We start from the raw sequence: 16,465 nt of genomic DNA, 5'->3' as shown, positions 1-16,465 counted from the left end.
TCATGAGTTACAGAACAGCTAGATATTTAATTTTACAATCTTCCATAGATCTGTGTCTGTGAAGAGAGTTCTGCTGGTCACTACCCAGGATTGAAATGTGGGTTGTAGTTTATGACTCTTATTTAGAGAGGGACAGAGGAAGGGAGGTTGGTGTGTGTGTTCATGCATGGCACAGAGAGGCCAGGATTCACACCTTAGTGTTAATCAGTCCTTTTGTTGTTACTTTTCTATATAAGAAACAATCAAATATCATTAGACAGAGTCTTATTGATGCAAACTGGAGATTTTGCCTATATTCTCCAGTTGTCTGGTGTCCATTGGTTGATCCTCTGGAGCTGTTTGTGAGAAAAGGGTCCTTTGTCTCTGTTTCCTATCAATTTGATATTTTGATGGTTGGAAGAGTCACAAAGTGTCAATTGTGGGTCCATAACGCTGCATGTCCTTACAGTGAACTTCCTTAATGGCTTGTGACTGATGCCAGGCCAGGTATGTATGCTACATATCTGATGTTTGGAGTTTCCCATCCCATATCCATAATGTAACACTGTAAGAATAACCAGCAGTGATCAGCTCCCCATGTCAGTCACATGACCATTGTCCTGGGTGAACAACTTTCACTGGAATGAATGTTCACCACCTTGAGGTGTATCTCCCTCCACCTTTACCTGTTCTTCTACTTTCTTATCCTTGTGCCTCTTCCTGTTCTAGTGCTGCCTCCTGTTATTAATATTACTTTTATTACTATTGTTACTTTATCACAATGGTTACAGCCAGTTTGAAATCGGTAAATGAAGTGTCATCCACAGAGTGATAGCTGACTTAACAGCATTAAAGTGTAAACATCAGTATTTATTTTGGGCTGCAGAGAGATGAGACAGTAGAAAGTGTCACTATTTTTCACCTAAATGTGAAAGGCTGGAATCAGAGTCCGTATCTCTTCTGATATTATGTGGTTTACAAGACACCTTGAACTTGCTGTGAGTCCATGTTCCAGGTCAAACGTTTGACTCAGATCAGACTATTATGAAGCTTCATCCCACTCTCATTCTGAAGAGGCCGCTTGTGTTGCCTGGGATAAAAACACCGTTTCCCTGTCTGTTCTGCCTCTCCCCTGTCCTTTTACTTTTTAAATGTCAGGTTCTTTTGAAAATTTAATTCTTCAGGTTCAGGTTCAGCTATCTATGCTTTTCATGACTGTGGTTGAAAGGGATCATTTTCATTTTGAATTGTAACATCTAAATGCGCATACTTCCTCTGTGCAGCCATTCAGTGTGGTATAATTTAGGTGAGATAATTAAAAGCCTCTGGTATTTTCATCATGAAGTAAAGTACGAATACAAATGAATAAGGCAAGAGAGGAAGGAACAGACAGAGGGGTGTCTTGTCATTCCCCACTGTTATGTTTGGCAGACAGAGTCCAGTGCTGACAGCCTAATTCTCCCAGCAGAGTGAACAACCCAGCCATACTGAGGCCACATATGGCGGCCCTTTCCTGCCAGATTCCTCTTTTCTCTTCACTTAGCTTACCTCGTGTTGCTGTTTTTCTTTCTAATGCTATATGGAAGTTTTGATCAGTACCCCAGTGTGTTAATCATGGGCTGATACTGGCCTTACATGAACCATTTCATAAGGTTGATCACGCTCATCGTCACCTAAATCGGACTTCGGATACTGCTTTCTATTTAATGTTTTTTTTTTTTAGTTTATTTATTTATTTGATAGGGACAATACATTATAACATAGTTTCAAAACAGGGCATGAAACTAAGAGTTTATAGCTGTTGCTAATTCTCGACTCCTGTCCCTAGTAGGGCTTTTACAGTTAATAGCAAAAACAACACAAAACAGACAACACAATTGATAATATTAGGGCTGGCTTAAAAAAATCAAATCTCCGGGTAAAATCAATCTTCATTTGAATAATCTAATAATGATTCATAAAACCTGAGATGAATCTTTTAATATGCTTCTTTTACACTGTCCTGTGGATGTGTGAAGCTGTCACAACGACTGGTCAGGCGGGCGTAGGTGTAGAAACTGCTGGAGCCACTGCAACGATGCTCCGCCCCTTTTTTTCTTCAAGTGATGAAATAAAACATCCATAGTTCGCAGAATAAGGTCGAAATGTATATTCATTTTTAAGAGCTTGAAGATCCGATCATCACGCGTATCATGTAGAGAGCTGATACAAACAAATGAAATGGTTAAAGTCAGTCAGTCATTTCAGATTTAAAAACTATGTGGACAGTGATGAGCTGGACTAAAGCGAGGCTAAACATGAGACGTGAAGAAGAAGCTGTGTGTGCCTGTTCATACAAACTGTAGCCAGTGCGCCGCGGTAGTTAACAACGCACATTACATCTATTATTTCTTGAGATGCATGTCTAAACTATAGGTCATGTTAAACAGAAACTGCATTAATGTAACTGCTTTGAGTCCATTCATAATGTAAACATTAATGTTTTTAACAACGCACCAGGTTAGAAGAACAATTTACAGCTTTACCTCTCGGAGAATATCATTCTTATCCAAGAAAAACTGATGTTCTAACTGAAGTATCTCTGACTGAATCGAGGATCGAATCGAATCAAGAAATCAGTCGCAATACAGTTTAAAAACATCCACATACCATCCGTAATGTACAAGGAAAGATCATTTCATTTACAAATCGAGATTTCACCTCACTGCTCCAGGTATGTCCATGCACAACAGCTCAGGTAAAGATCTCTCTTGAGTCACTATCATGTGTATATATATATATCTGATGTTTGGAGTTTCCCATCCCATATCCACAATGTAACACTGTAAGAATAACTAGCAGTGGTCAGCTCCCCATGTCAGTCACATGACCATTGTCCTGGGTGAGCAACTTTTTTTTTTGCTATTTTGCTCCCTTGCTTTCATTTTGCTTTCTCCCTCCTCTCTCTTCCCCCCCCCCCCGTCCAAGGAACGCTTTACATTTTAATTGAAATAACAATTTGCAGTTGTGGAATGTCTTGGTCTGAATACACATTGTTGTGGATGGAGCAGTTGATTGGTCTCTAGGTGGTCCACTAGCTGCCACAACCTTCTCAAGTACCTTTGACAGGACAGGAAGAATAGAATAGTTGCATGCCAGATCATTATCTCCTGCTTTGAAGACCGGTGCAGTGATTGCCTTTTTGCTGGTCCTAATTGATAAATTAATAAGATGACATATAGGTTTCATCAATATAGATCTGTATTTCTAAATGAAACAAATAACCAAATTATGAATTTCTTTTGCCTTAGAATTTGATCATTTCTTAATAACCTTGTTGCTTCACCAGTTTCTTGGATATGAAAGCAATCAAGTGATTCTGTGAATACTGTATTATTAGTTATACTTGGAGAGTCAAAGCGTCATGTCAGTTCTTCTTCTGATTTTATAAATTACATGTTAAATTCATGCGCCATAGTGGCATTATCTGTAATGACTGTTCCATTCATTTTCATTTCCTTGATTGCTTTTTGGCTGTATGATTTATTGGTCAAGTTGTTTAACTGTTTCCAAAGGGAACCACTGTGGCCTTTGGCATCTCCTATAAGTTGTGTATAATATGAGGCTTTTGCTTTATGTAATTCCAGTGCTACTTTATTTCTTAGACTTTTGTAGATCAGATGATCAGTATTAAGTTTAAAAGATAGTGATGTTTTCAAAGCCAGATATAGTTTTTGGCTGGACTGCAACAGCGGAGCCAGCCCTATAATCACAGACGTCTCTGACTGACTGACTTCAGTGGAGTGCCAAGCGACAGCGTACTGAGCTCCGGTCTCCGGTTTCCCGCTCGCTCGGGAACTGCAGGGGAGCGGAGGAGCGGCGAAACTCAGAGTAAACTACTTTCATTACATGTATCATTATTACTGAAGGAGGCAGAGGAATAACTGAATATAAGACACTGCGAGCAGAGAGAGCAGGAGAGAGGGAGAGAGGTCATCGGTAACGAGGCTTTGTACTAACGACTATGACCAACTCTACATATCAAACAGAAAGAGTTATAAATAGAACTTACTAATAAAAACTAATAAAAGTCTGTGACGTTCTGGAGTTGAAGTAAATAAAGGTTAAACTATTTTGGATCCAGATGGCGGCTGTGCTCCGTGTATTAGACAAAGAAAGAATCATCATCTGCTTTGAAGCACTCTCCCTTGGAGCTCACCTGCTCAAATTCCCGCTTACAGTTTAGTTTTTACGGCGGCAGGCGGGGTTCGAGTCTGGCCTGTGACGCTTTGGTGCACGTCATCTTCTTTCTCTCTCAATCCAATTTTTCCGTCTCTCTTTCTCACTATAACTGAAATAAAGGCAAAAACCTGGAAAAATAACTTGAAAAAGGAAAGATAGTCTGTCTCTCCTCTCTGACTGTTTATAAGTAAAACTGAAATCACACCTCAGTCTTTCATTTATCCCTGTGGTGATCTTTCTCAGAGGGCTGCAGTTATCAAATCAGGATCTGACCATAGGCGGTCCAGCCACATACTCAGTTTGACCTGGTGTTGTTTCATAAGTTTACATTTTTCACTATTTAGCCATGATACAGTTGCCTTCTTTTATTTACATTTAATGTTCTTAGCATATTTTGCTGTTAATTTCACTATAGCAGTAGTCATGGAGTTACAACACACATCCAAGTCATCTATTTGTATGAGCTGATCCCAGTTGATATTCCCAAGGTCATTCAAATTGCAGATTTTTGGATTTAGGGATGACCATCTTTAAACAGTCATTGTTGCAGCTACCAAAATGCTTGTACATCCTTTAATCATCTGATGGAAATTGAACTTTGACATTTTATTCATCATTTTCAATTTTTGTTTATTGTTTTTATCCAAACAGATAATGTTGTAATCACCATATAATATTGTTTCTATGTGAGAATCAAACCTTTAGTTCATCATAAAAAGAATCACCATATGATGGTGGCTTATATAAAAGAATAGAATCACGAGAAGAATCACATTTAGGGCGAAGCATTTAAGATGGGTGTTCAGTTCTGTTTCTCTGCATTTGTAATTCTCTTTGATATAAACCAACACTCCTCCACCCCTAGGAGTCACTCCATCCTTTCCAAAGCGTGCATAACCAGGAATGTCTATCATATTTGCTGGCCCATTTCTGTGGAGCCAAGTTTCTGTTAAGCAAAGAGAGTCCAGGTTTGAGTCCGTCAGTAGAGTACGAATCTGCGAATCTGGCTTCACAGTCTGGAAAAAACAGATTTTGTTTTTGTTTCTGCGCTGGGCGACACAGTTTTCCCTGGTTTAGGTCATCTTTGGCCAGAAAGGTCCATGAGAACACCAACAAAAGACAGTAACTATCCACAGCCTGTTTATAGGCCTGGATCTTTACACATGGCCTGTTGCACCCGTCTCTCTCCAGGATACCTCCTCTGTCCAAACCCAGCCGGCTGCCAGACCTGTCTCCAAAGTCATCTACACTTTCATCTCTAGCCGTTTGAACTAATGCACTTCCCTTTACTGTACCAACCTGCCTTGTGTCAACAATCCAGGCTGGTGGTGGTAATGGTGCGAGGGATGTTAATGCCAACCACTAACTACTAGTACTAGCACCAGAAGTGCGCAGTAAGTGCTAGTTACGTACAGTATGTTAGGGTGCTGGGAGACAAGATGCTATCAGCAGAGATGAGTCTGCTTGGTCCAGAACAGTTTTGACTGAGACTGTCTTGTGTGCAGGGATGGTGATGCCAGACCTCATTCCTTGGAGGAACACAGTGGCTGAGACGGAGTATAAAGCTGAATGTTTGAGTTCAAGTAGATGGGTGCAGATCTAGAAGTCACACTGTAAGCACCATTAGTAACTTGAATTTGATTTGGGTGGGGGGTGGGGTGGGGGGGCATGGGTAGCCAGTGTAGGTCAATGAGCAGCAGAGTGACACGTGCCCTTTTAGTCTGATCAAAGACCAGACGCACCGCCGCATTGTGAGAAAGTTCTCTGGTTTGTCAGGGCTGGTATCGAACATGACCAGTCCCATCACAGCCTGTCATCTTCTGCCATGTTTAAGCCAATCTTCGCCCTAACAGTCATTCCTGAAATGTCAAATCATAACTTAAGATTAACCTTGATGAAGCCCTCACCCACACCAATGTGTCGGAACACAAAACAAACACATCTGAGGTGTGATGCATCTTTCCATCCATCCTTTCCATCTTTAATTTTTTTCATTTTCATCTTAAAGCCCCCAGACGGAAGAACATGTAAATTTAAACTCCAACCCTGCCATGAACGTATTACAGTTTTTACTGTTTGAATGCATGTACTTGTATTCTTACTCCTAAGATTTTTTTCGTCATTTGTAGTTAACTCTGCAAGCTGTATGTTTGTTAAACTCATATATTAATATTTCTATAACCATTAGAGAGAAACATGTAGGTATGACACTGACCCCTTGAGAGGGTGAGCAACCCACAGATGGCTAGGCGGCTAGGTTCCTTTGCTAATGATGCTATAGGTGTCCCATTCTGTCTTCACGATGCTCTGCTAATTTCAACTTTCAACAGTCTTCATCTTCACCTCCACTGCTGCATCATCAGCTTCTCACTCACACCGGACACTGCAGAATCAGCTGTTCTGTATGCATCTTTTCTGCTAACTGGGTGAATTCAGAAATTACTATTAGCTTCTCTATCCAGACGTGATTCTAAATTTACCAGCTGCATTCTGTTGGGGTAAATTCATCACACTCTGGAAACATATCTGTTCTTTCACTGTAGTGTTATTGTATGTGGAGTTAGTGTTCGTTGTGCTGTGGTCGTGTCGGTCTTTGTTCGGTAGTGTTTACTATTAAATGTTTTTAAGGCAAAGTTAAATAAAGTTGCTGCCTGTGTTTTCTGTAACTTTCTTTCAGTCACTGAACTTTTCCGATCTTTGTTGTTTGCCCTGGACTGATCATACAGAGGGATGGTTATTAGTTTATAGTGGTGACTCTGAAATTGTATTGCAAATCAAATAATTAAAAGGGTTCTGCATGATTATTCTGATTAATGCCATATTTGTCCAAATTGAGCAAAAGTTTCCCATATCACGGAGCGCAACACGATGGGAAACACTATTTAAAGGGGAAACTTGAATACAAGACTTATTACCCCCAATTTTAATTCCCATTTGAATGTTTTCTTTTAATGAAGTTCCTTAACATAAACCCTGGAAATTCAAGAATATTATTGGTCTATTTTATGTTTCTTTGAGAAAGTTTCTTTGTTAGGTCTCTCTGAGAACCATGAACTTCAGTTAATGCTTTGCCGTTGTTTAAATAAATAAAATAAAATAAGATAAACACCATAGATGTTGAATTTATCCCAAGATTGGATGACCCGGGAGGTGACTCATTAAATTTATTGTAAAGTGTAATCTTTAGCTTCAGTTGAACATTAGTTCAACTGAATTTAAAGCTTAGTAATTGGATGTTGCTAAGTCATAGTTGAGTCTTTACATTTAAATGGGAACATATAAATGTAATATGGTAACAAACCAGATATTTTCAAACACAGTTGTTTATTTGAACCTCAAAATTTGAACCTTACCTACAGAACCCTATTGAATGTGTGTACAGTGTGTATACACAGTGTATACAAGAGTTGAGTCCAGGATGTTTGGCCATCAGAACACAGACTGGAGTCACCAGGGAGCTGCTAGCCTTTCCCTGTCAATAGTTCTTAAAGCTCCAAAGCAGTTTCGTCACTGAATCGTCTTTGTGTTTCTTGTTAGCTAAGACTCTAGTTGATGAATACGATTGTATGGCTTTGTGGGGTTTGTGGAGTCTTTCTTTTTATTTTCTCATTAACCTTCAACTGCGGGGCTGTTAATAAGACGATCAAACTGTCTCTCTATCTCTGATGTGTTTTTCCTTCTTTCCAGGATCTGTTTGCGCTGGACGTGGAGCCTTACCGATACAGTGGTGTGAACATGACGGGCTTCAGGATCCTCAACACTGAGAACAGCCAAGTGGCCTCAATCATAGAGAAATGGTCCATGGAGCGGCTGCAGGCTCCACCCAAACCTGACTCTGGTCTACTGGACGGCTTCATGACTGTGAGTCTCATGGACGAATGAATGAATTCCTCTGTCAGTCAGCAGTTACTTACCTATTGTCTCAAACTCTTGGATTCCATGAAGTATATTGATGCGAACATGTACACAGCACCATCTATCTGCTGTAATGCTCCATGTTTCTCCATCAGGTCACTTTCAAACCTGTAGTTTGGTTCATTTGCTCTGGACTAAAGAAACACACATTGCTGTACAGTGTTGATTTTTAGTTTGTAGTTTGGTCAATTGTTGGTCCAGATTTGGTGGCAGCATTGTGAGTATGCTACAACATGCAAAGCTCATGTTCATTCCATTTGCTGACAATAAGTCCTGATGTGCATCATATGTGCCTTATGGGTTTATTCATGTTCGTGGCTGTTCTGGAGCCCACAAAAAATAGGTTATTAAAAGAATTATTTGGAGAAACAGGACAAAAATCAGGTGTTTTACCTCACAATAACTAACCGTTAAAGTCATCTGGATGTAGCTGCGTCATATCCCGGCTCTGCTGCAGCTCTTGAACATGAACCACTTCCATCTCACTGGTGGTCCTCTATCAGACATGCGTGAAGTCTCTCAGTGTCCACTGCTCATTTCTTACCGTTATATGCTGTATTCATGATGGAGCAGCTTGCATCTCTGACATGCAAAATTCCCTTTGAATTGTTATAAATGGCAATATTTATTGACAGTTGCCATACAGTCCGTATTTAATCGTGCTGTTTGTTACCGATGGTCTTGTTTTATGACCGTAGAATGAAAGAATGAATGCCACAGTTTTCCTTCTACTTTTCAGGAAATACAGACACAAAATAAAACCAGGACAGCTTGGTGCTGTGCAGTGATTACAGTTAAATATCTGTTACCAGACCAACTGTGCATGAGCTGCAAACACGTTCAGTATGTTTATAAAACATGTTAATGCAATGCAGCAGTGGCCTGAGCTGGCTGTAAGTGTGGTTTACTCTTTCTCACTGATGCAAGCCTGTAAAACCCATTAAAACTCTAATCTGGGGCACATGTATTTCCTCCACATTTGACCAATAGGACAATGTAGCAAATATTCGCCAATATTTCCCTGCTGGTTGGCTGTTTTCCACAGACATGAAGTCACGTCTTAAGCTATAAAGCATTGTTCTTGACATGATAGACTTGTTAGGGTGAATGTGCTGTGGCTTCCCTCACTGTAACTTCCCATTCGTCTGAGGGAGTCAAAAGGAAAAGCGTGGTGCCCCGAGCTGTGAGCCCCTGGGCGTGATAAGAAGAGTCTCTTTCACTGTGATCTGAAACCTCTCTGATCAGTGCACACCGCCTGTAATAACTGTTCCTCCACGCAGCTTTCATGCCAATCTCTTATCTGGGAACTCTGCCAAAAAATATCAACCCACCAGAGACAAGGAATGAGAAGGAAAAGAGAGTAATGGAGGAGGGAAGAAAAATGAGATGAGGGGGATGAATGAAAAGGAGAAGGACAGAGAGTGGGTCAAGGGAAGGCAGAAGTGAAATCAGAGTCCTTGTGTTTTATTCCCAGAAATGTTGAGGTGTTAAATGTTGGGCCGATGTAGCCGCTTGGTCTGATTCCAGTTGTAAAGCACTGGCGGCAGCAGTAGAAACATGTTGGCTGCTGATTGAAAACAGTGGCCTACCTCTGGGGAATAACGGATTCCCTTTTTTTCTTTTTCTAAAACAGCAAGATCTTGCTGAGTCATGTTTCTGGATTGATATTGGAGAGTGGGTGTTACTCAGTTTAAGCCCCTTTTGTTGGATTTGTGGCTGAATCAATACTGTTTCCCACTTGAGACCTGAAATGGACTGTTTGTAATAACTGGACCTTTTCAAAACACAAAAAGCTCAGACAGTTGCCTTTATAGCAACTAGCTTTCAGCACATGCTGCTACATGGAGTCCTGAGTTGATGTCTTAAGTCCACACAGAGAAGAACAAACAAGGCAAAAAAAAAATCTTTTTCATCATCTTTGTGTTTATATCCGTCCTTTTTACTCCATGCTGTCCTGCAGAGAGTCATCAGGCGAGGTGGTTATTTTTGGATCAGTGACAGGGGAAGATTTATGTGTGAGGAGTCTGCTGTGACCCTGCTCATCAGTGAATTAATGGCATATGAGTTTGAAGGAGGGGACTGATTAATTAGACAAATGGCAATCAGTCAGATGCTAATGCATATTGACATGGTGAAAGGTTCCATAAATGTTTGATTAACAGCTTCATTTGTGTGCTGTATTTACAGTGCGGTGTGTTTAAGTGGTGAAGTGCTGATGTGCTGGAACTTAAAGCCCTGCAGATCATGACAGATTGGACTGAGTGAGCAGTCCAGAGGCTGCCTCTCCACTCAGCACCATTGTTTTATATTTAATGATTGAATTTACCATTTGAACAGTATGACAATTTAAATCATTTGAATTGCAATTTCAATTGAAATTGAAATTTGATTTTGCTCTGAAATCAATAACAGTGACAATAAGATAAGCACTGGAAAAAATGGCCACTCAAATGCCACAGTTGAAAACATTCAAAGCAATGGCACATCACACGTCTACAATCTGAGAAGGTGTAGACTGAAGCTACAGCGTATTGTGCCGACACTTTTTCCAAAACACTTCCTATTTGACATCAGGAGCTAATATCAAGCAAAAAACCTTGATCCTTGGTTATTTATTTTTATTTTCTGCATGTATCTTTAATGTACAAAACAAAAAATAATAGGCCTAACACTGAGCCTTGGGGAACACCACAAGTAATCTTCAAATATTGTGAGTTATTTTAGTGAATTTACAGTATTCATTGTCCAGTTATCTACTTAACCAGGAGCACGCTACCCCTCCAGTTCCATATTTTTCTTATTTCTTCATTAGTAAGCCGTGATAAGTGGATCAAATGATTTTTTACAGAAATACCCCATTCATTATTTTGGAAGACTAGAGTCTCAAAAGTTGAGTCCAAATATTTGAGCAAGTGAGCGAGCTGAAACAGTAATTCATACTGGGAATATATCTCCATCCCAAGCCACTCTCACGCGAACATCACACCACTCATTTTGCAGGCTAACCATATTTGTTGATGTAGCGGGCACCGGTAAAGTTGTACGTGTGTGTGTGTGTGTGTGTGTGTGTGTGTGTGTGTGTGTGTGCGTGCGTGCGTGCGTGTGTGTGCGTGCGTGCGTGCGTGTGTAATATTAGAAGAACTATTAAAATAGAATAATAGAATAACTTACTAGGTTTGTTTATAGAGTTTGAACTAAATCCCACATACATTAAACTGAATGATGTCTGTGTATGATGCCTTTCTGCTGTTTTTAATATACTGTCTGTTTCATTTTTCAGATATCACATTCGTTTATGTCAGTGTTCTGTGTTTTATAATATTGCATTTCGACATCCTCCAACATCTCACTTCATTTTTTCACCTACTGCTTACCTCTGACTTTGCTTACCTGCCGGACCATTTAGTTTTTTTCACAGCCAGCACGCAATGCAGCTGCAGCTGAAACCTTTGCAGAAGACCATTAAATATGCCCATGAAGTTGGTCCAGAGACTATTTTCTTTTTTCTGGCACATGTCTGTGTGTGACAGATCAGATAAGCTAATTCTGCACCTCATTCCTTTGCCTTCTTCAATTGGTGGCAGAGAATCCCTGCCCTGAGTCGTGGCTTAACATGCACAACGAGAGTGACCTTACAAGCTCCACGCTCTCATTACCATAATGTCTCTCCTTGTTAATTGCTTTAGCTGCTGTCTGATTCATTGTGTGCACTGCAAAATTGAAACAGGTTTAAAAAAAAAAAACACTCAGGCATGACTGTAATTTCTGCATTTATCTCCTTGTCATGAGTTGGAAGGTGGAGATGTTAACTTTTACCCTGGTCCAAGGAAACGGACTGACCTCTCAGTCATCAAGGTCATCTCTTTGTTTGTTGCAGCTGCAAAACACAGTTGGTATTCAGAGCCACAGCATCCCTCCCGGGTCATTTCTATTTCCATATTACCATAAATATGCTTTACCTGTGGGTACATTTAAATGGGGCAGTGATGGAAAGCTATTTCCTTTTTGACAGATACCATTTTAAAGTCAGATCCAAACAGAGTTATAAAAAATGTCACTCAGACATCAGACATATTCCAGGATTCATATTATCTAAGCATCACTCAAACAGCATATGGTGTGCAGTGGGAATGGATAGAATGAGTCATATGAGAAATATATATATTAAACAGCAGGAAGCTCGTCTGAAGGCTTACCTGCCAGAACTGTGTGAGAACTCTGCTATTATTGTGTGCCTGCCAATAAACCTTACATATATGTTCACAGTGTATTTTATAGTTGTTAATTACTTTTAATCAAGAAGTGAAGACCATTTGTAACATAATCATCTGCACATACTTGCATACAACAAATATTCATTAATCATCACATTTCCTGCTCCAACAGTGTCATTTTCATGCTACTAAAAATACATTTAATAGTTAATCAAAAAATTCTTATCATAAGGTCCACTTATGTGATTTTCTGGGCGCTTTTAGCCACATTTCATGGCCTTCATCAATGCCTGGATTTGTTCAACTATCACTGAGACTGTGTAGTTATGATATGACCTAAATGTGGAATTGGCATAAGCTGCAATGTGAAACCATGCACACTTGGGGCAACAACTAAACCATCCCCATGATAACTGAGCAAACTCTATCTGTTGATGAAGGCCATGAGATGAAAATGATTTGATTATTTATATTTTTGTTATAACATTAAAAAAAAGAAATTCCAATGCCCCCCTTGCAATTATCCCAACTGACCTGTGATTCAACACAGTGCTGCTCACCTCTGTCTTCATTGGGAGTCGGGCTCTTGATGATAGGTTAGAGGGATAGTTCAGCTTATTTGAGGTGTTGGGGTTGTATGAGGTACTTAATTACTAACTTACTTAATCAGTACATTACCTACAGTAGTCTGCGTCAGCGCCCTACCGGTCTGGAGAAGCAGCAGGAGCACCAGAACAGAAGCTGAGTGATGGGGACAGCAGGAGATCTAAAATCAGTTTAAGTTTGTGCTATATTTTGAATATGTTCACCACTTTATCGTGCCATCAAACAGCCCTTTTACGAATAAAACAGCTGGTCTGCATTGTAATACAGTGTGCAGCATAAGTGCACCTATGTGTAGGAATATGGAAGTTCAATGTTTGAGAAAATGTAGTGCTTGATGGCAAGATAAAGTGATGAAATGATTATATATAGCTTACACTTTAACTGATATTGTTTTTTTATGTGGGTGTTTTCTAAAGTGGCTAAAACACAATTTTCTGCTGACCCCGCCCACAGCAGCTCCTCCTGCTGCTTCTCCTAACTGAGAGCACACTGACTAATTCTACTGCAGGTAATACACTGACTATAGATAACTACATCAAACAACCCCACATAAGATAACTTCAACTATCACTTTAATAATTTAATGCTGAAAAAATAAGTACCTAATGGGCACCTGTCAGTCACACGCCCTCAACACTGTCTGAATGCATCTTGTGTGGGCGCACATGGAAAACTGCAGCTGCTGCTGCTCTGCTAATAAGCTGCATATAAACACCAAGGGATGTTTTGTGTCACCTGGAAACTAGTGCATTGGAGGGGGTAGACAGACAGACAGACAGACAGACAGACAGACAGACAGGTAGGTAGAAACAAAATGCAAAACCAAGGCAAATAACATAAAATTATCTTTAACTCTGTATTGAAAACACATTGGTAAGTGCCCACAAATGACTGCACTATCTACTAGTAGTTTAAGTCAAGTGCATAATAGCCACATTTCCACCACAAGAACTTTCCCCAGAAACCAGGAACCTTTTGAGGAACTATGCGCGTTTCCACTGCAGGAACCAGGGTTTAAGTTAGTTGTGGGGTAATTGATTGACCCCCACAAAGGTACCTGGTCGGGGGTCGTACTTTCAAACAGGTCCGGGGGAAGGTAAAAAAAACTGAAACAGGATTTCAAAAAAATAAAGGACAACAACAACCAGAGTGGCGAGGGTTGCCACCCGTCATGTATAATATGGGATCGTTCCGTATTTGAAAATAAAATGCTGCTTCCTGTATTGAATATATACGAGATACAATGTGCCGTATTTTCATTCATGTTATGTCCTTTAAAGTGCTGTGAATAATGTAATGTCAAGTAAAAATTTTGCATAATCTTCCCAGGACCCCGGAATACAACAATGGGCCACAGGAACCAAGAACTAAAAGAGAACTCTTTGGTCAAGACGCGGCTAATGTTAAATTCAGCAAGGTGCAGAATTATCATTGGATATTGAAAAAGAATGAACTGACCTACTGAATAAATGTATACAAACATTACACACATAACTCTCTTCTATTGCGTTGTAACGAACCTTTATGTTGCACATGTGAGCTGTCTCTGCCACATAGCAAAATACATTCTCATCATGAGACGGAGTTCTCATTTGAATAGACAGTCTTTGTTTGCAACATAAAACGGTAACAGTTTAGTCTGAAACTAATACTAAAATATAAAAGTTATGTTTTATCTTATTTTAAGCCCAACACAAGTAATCCATAACTTGATCCATCTTTGCCTGTCACTTTGTTTCAGTGGCTCCTCTGGAACAGAATTTGTTTTGTTTTGTCTTATTAGATAATTTGACATTAGATAATTTGTTAAATAGCATCTTATTTCTTCACTAACACTGGCTGACTGTGTGTGTGTGTGTGTGTGTGTGTGTGTGTGTGTGTGTGCGCGTGTGCGCGTGTGTGTGTGTGTGTGTGTGTGTGTGTGTGCGTGTGTGTGTGTGTGTGTGTGTGTGTGTGTACATGCGTGCATGCATGTGTGCTGGATGGATTGTTGGCTTGGCAGAAAAGGAGATGAGTGAACTGGAATAGGATGAGGCTGGTGCAGGGATTGAGAGATGGGTTTTTCCTCTCTATCCTGCCTGCTCCTTTCCAATCTGTCAGTCATGCCATCTCACTGGAGACAGGCTGGAAAACTGTGTGTGTGTGTGTGTGTGTGGGGGGGGGGCCTCTGGGCAGAGTTCAGGTTTGGAGCAGCGGGGTTGGTTAGACCTGTCAAAGCGCACACCTAACACAAACAACCAGCACAGAGCAAGGAACCTGCCTGTGATGGTTGTTTGATACTCAGACCATGCTCCCCTATGTGGCCTCACTGTTTTCCAAGACGCAAAGCTTTTGTGTTGCATTGTGGGTTATGCCCTGATGAGGCCGGTGCTGTTGCTTTGAAAAGCTTCCAAAGCCTTTGTCTGGAGTTCGAGCTGTTTGAAGGAGTTCTCATTAGGGGGAGGCTAATATTTGGTTATTCCACATTTTGGCTGCAGCTTCACACTCGACGCTTGGATGATGCCGTACACTTCTCCACCTCTTAGATGAGGCTTCTCTCAGCTTAGTTTATTCCATCTGCTTCTCTGTGTGCATCAAGCCATCTCTCTGTCTCTCCCTCTCTGGCTCACAGACTTGGATCTGGCTCTTGTATTGTCCACATGCCGGGGAAAGAATTTGGCAATGACATGTTGCTGGGACATTATTCCGGCAGCTGGCGTTACATTTGCAGTGGCTGGCAGTGCTTGGCAGCACTGGTGAGGATGAGGAGCAGTGACTCCAGTCGCACAGAGTTAACCCAGGGTTTTTGTGAGCCCAGAGGACTGTGGAAGACAAGTAGTTCTCTACTACGCCCACTTGAGGGGATTGAAGTTTGCAGTGTTGCCATCTCTGAAACACTATCATGTAATTCTTCTTCCTCTTTGACCAGTCTTCACTTTATTACCATTCTCTCTGAATCATTATACCCAGTCTACTTGTATATATGGTGCACATTATGGTCTCTTACCAGTTTGCAGCATTTGCAGCAGATTAGTGGTTCCCAATCTCCAGGAAAAACATAATTCTGCTATACTAACTTTTGAAAAAAATTGTGCTTCTATACCAATTTTATAAAGAAACACTAGTTGAATGGGTAACCAGTGCCATAGAATGTCACACTAAAACACATACACATACAAAGCTTTGAGAAGGTTTTACAAATATTATGTTTTTGTATTATGTTCATAGTTTTAATGTTAAATCAATTCAAATAGTAACAATTGACATTGTGTTCCATGTTATGTGCAATTTAGTGAAGCCACACCAGGTAAGCAGGGTTGAGTAGTTATGGATTACATCGTGATTATGTAATCAGTTTCCAAAAAATAATTACATTGGAAAAATGGGTAATTAGATTATAGTTGCATTGTCAAGGATTATATGATCACACCTTGATTACATTGCAATTTCAAAACTTTTTTCATGGTAACAAATGCTATCAAATAATTAAAAGTGCATAAACACACAGGGTTTCTAAGACAAGTACTCTACTCTGTGGCAGGGGATAAAGA

At 40.2% G+C, this 16,465-nt stretch overlaps 1 protein-coding gene across 3 annotated transcripts in view; it reads left to right on the top strand.

The window, feature by feature from the left end:
- The window catches only part of LOC111661749 (glutamate receptor ionotropic, kainate 2), a 335,637-nt gene that overhangs the window by 146,227 nt on the left and 172,945 nt on the right, over positions 1–16,465 (top strand). For all 3 annotated transcript variants that reach the window (XM_023415412.2, XM_087176389.1, XM_087176390.1), the window contains one exon: positions 7,888–8,061. In XM_023415412.2, coding sequence (XP_023271180.1) covers positions 7,888–8,061 — 174 coding nt within the window. The remainder of the gene's footprint in view (positions 1–7,887; positions 8,062–16,465) is intronic.

This window comes from Seriola lalandi, unplaced genomic scaffold (assembly GCF_002814215.2).
Source record: "Seriola lalandi dorsalis isolate HSWRI2012SDOR001 ecotype SW California unplaced genomic scaffold, Sedor1 jcf7180002054551, whole genome shotgun sequence".
Taxonomy (NCBI): Eukaryota; Metazoa; Chordata; class Actinopteri; order Carangiformes; family Carangidae; genus Seriola; species Seriola lalandi.
Note: the sequence above shows the minus strand (reverse complement) of the source record. Positions and strands in the feature narration are given on the sequence as shown.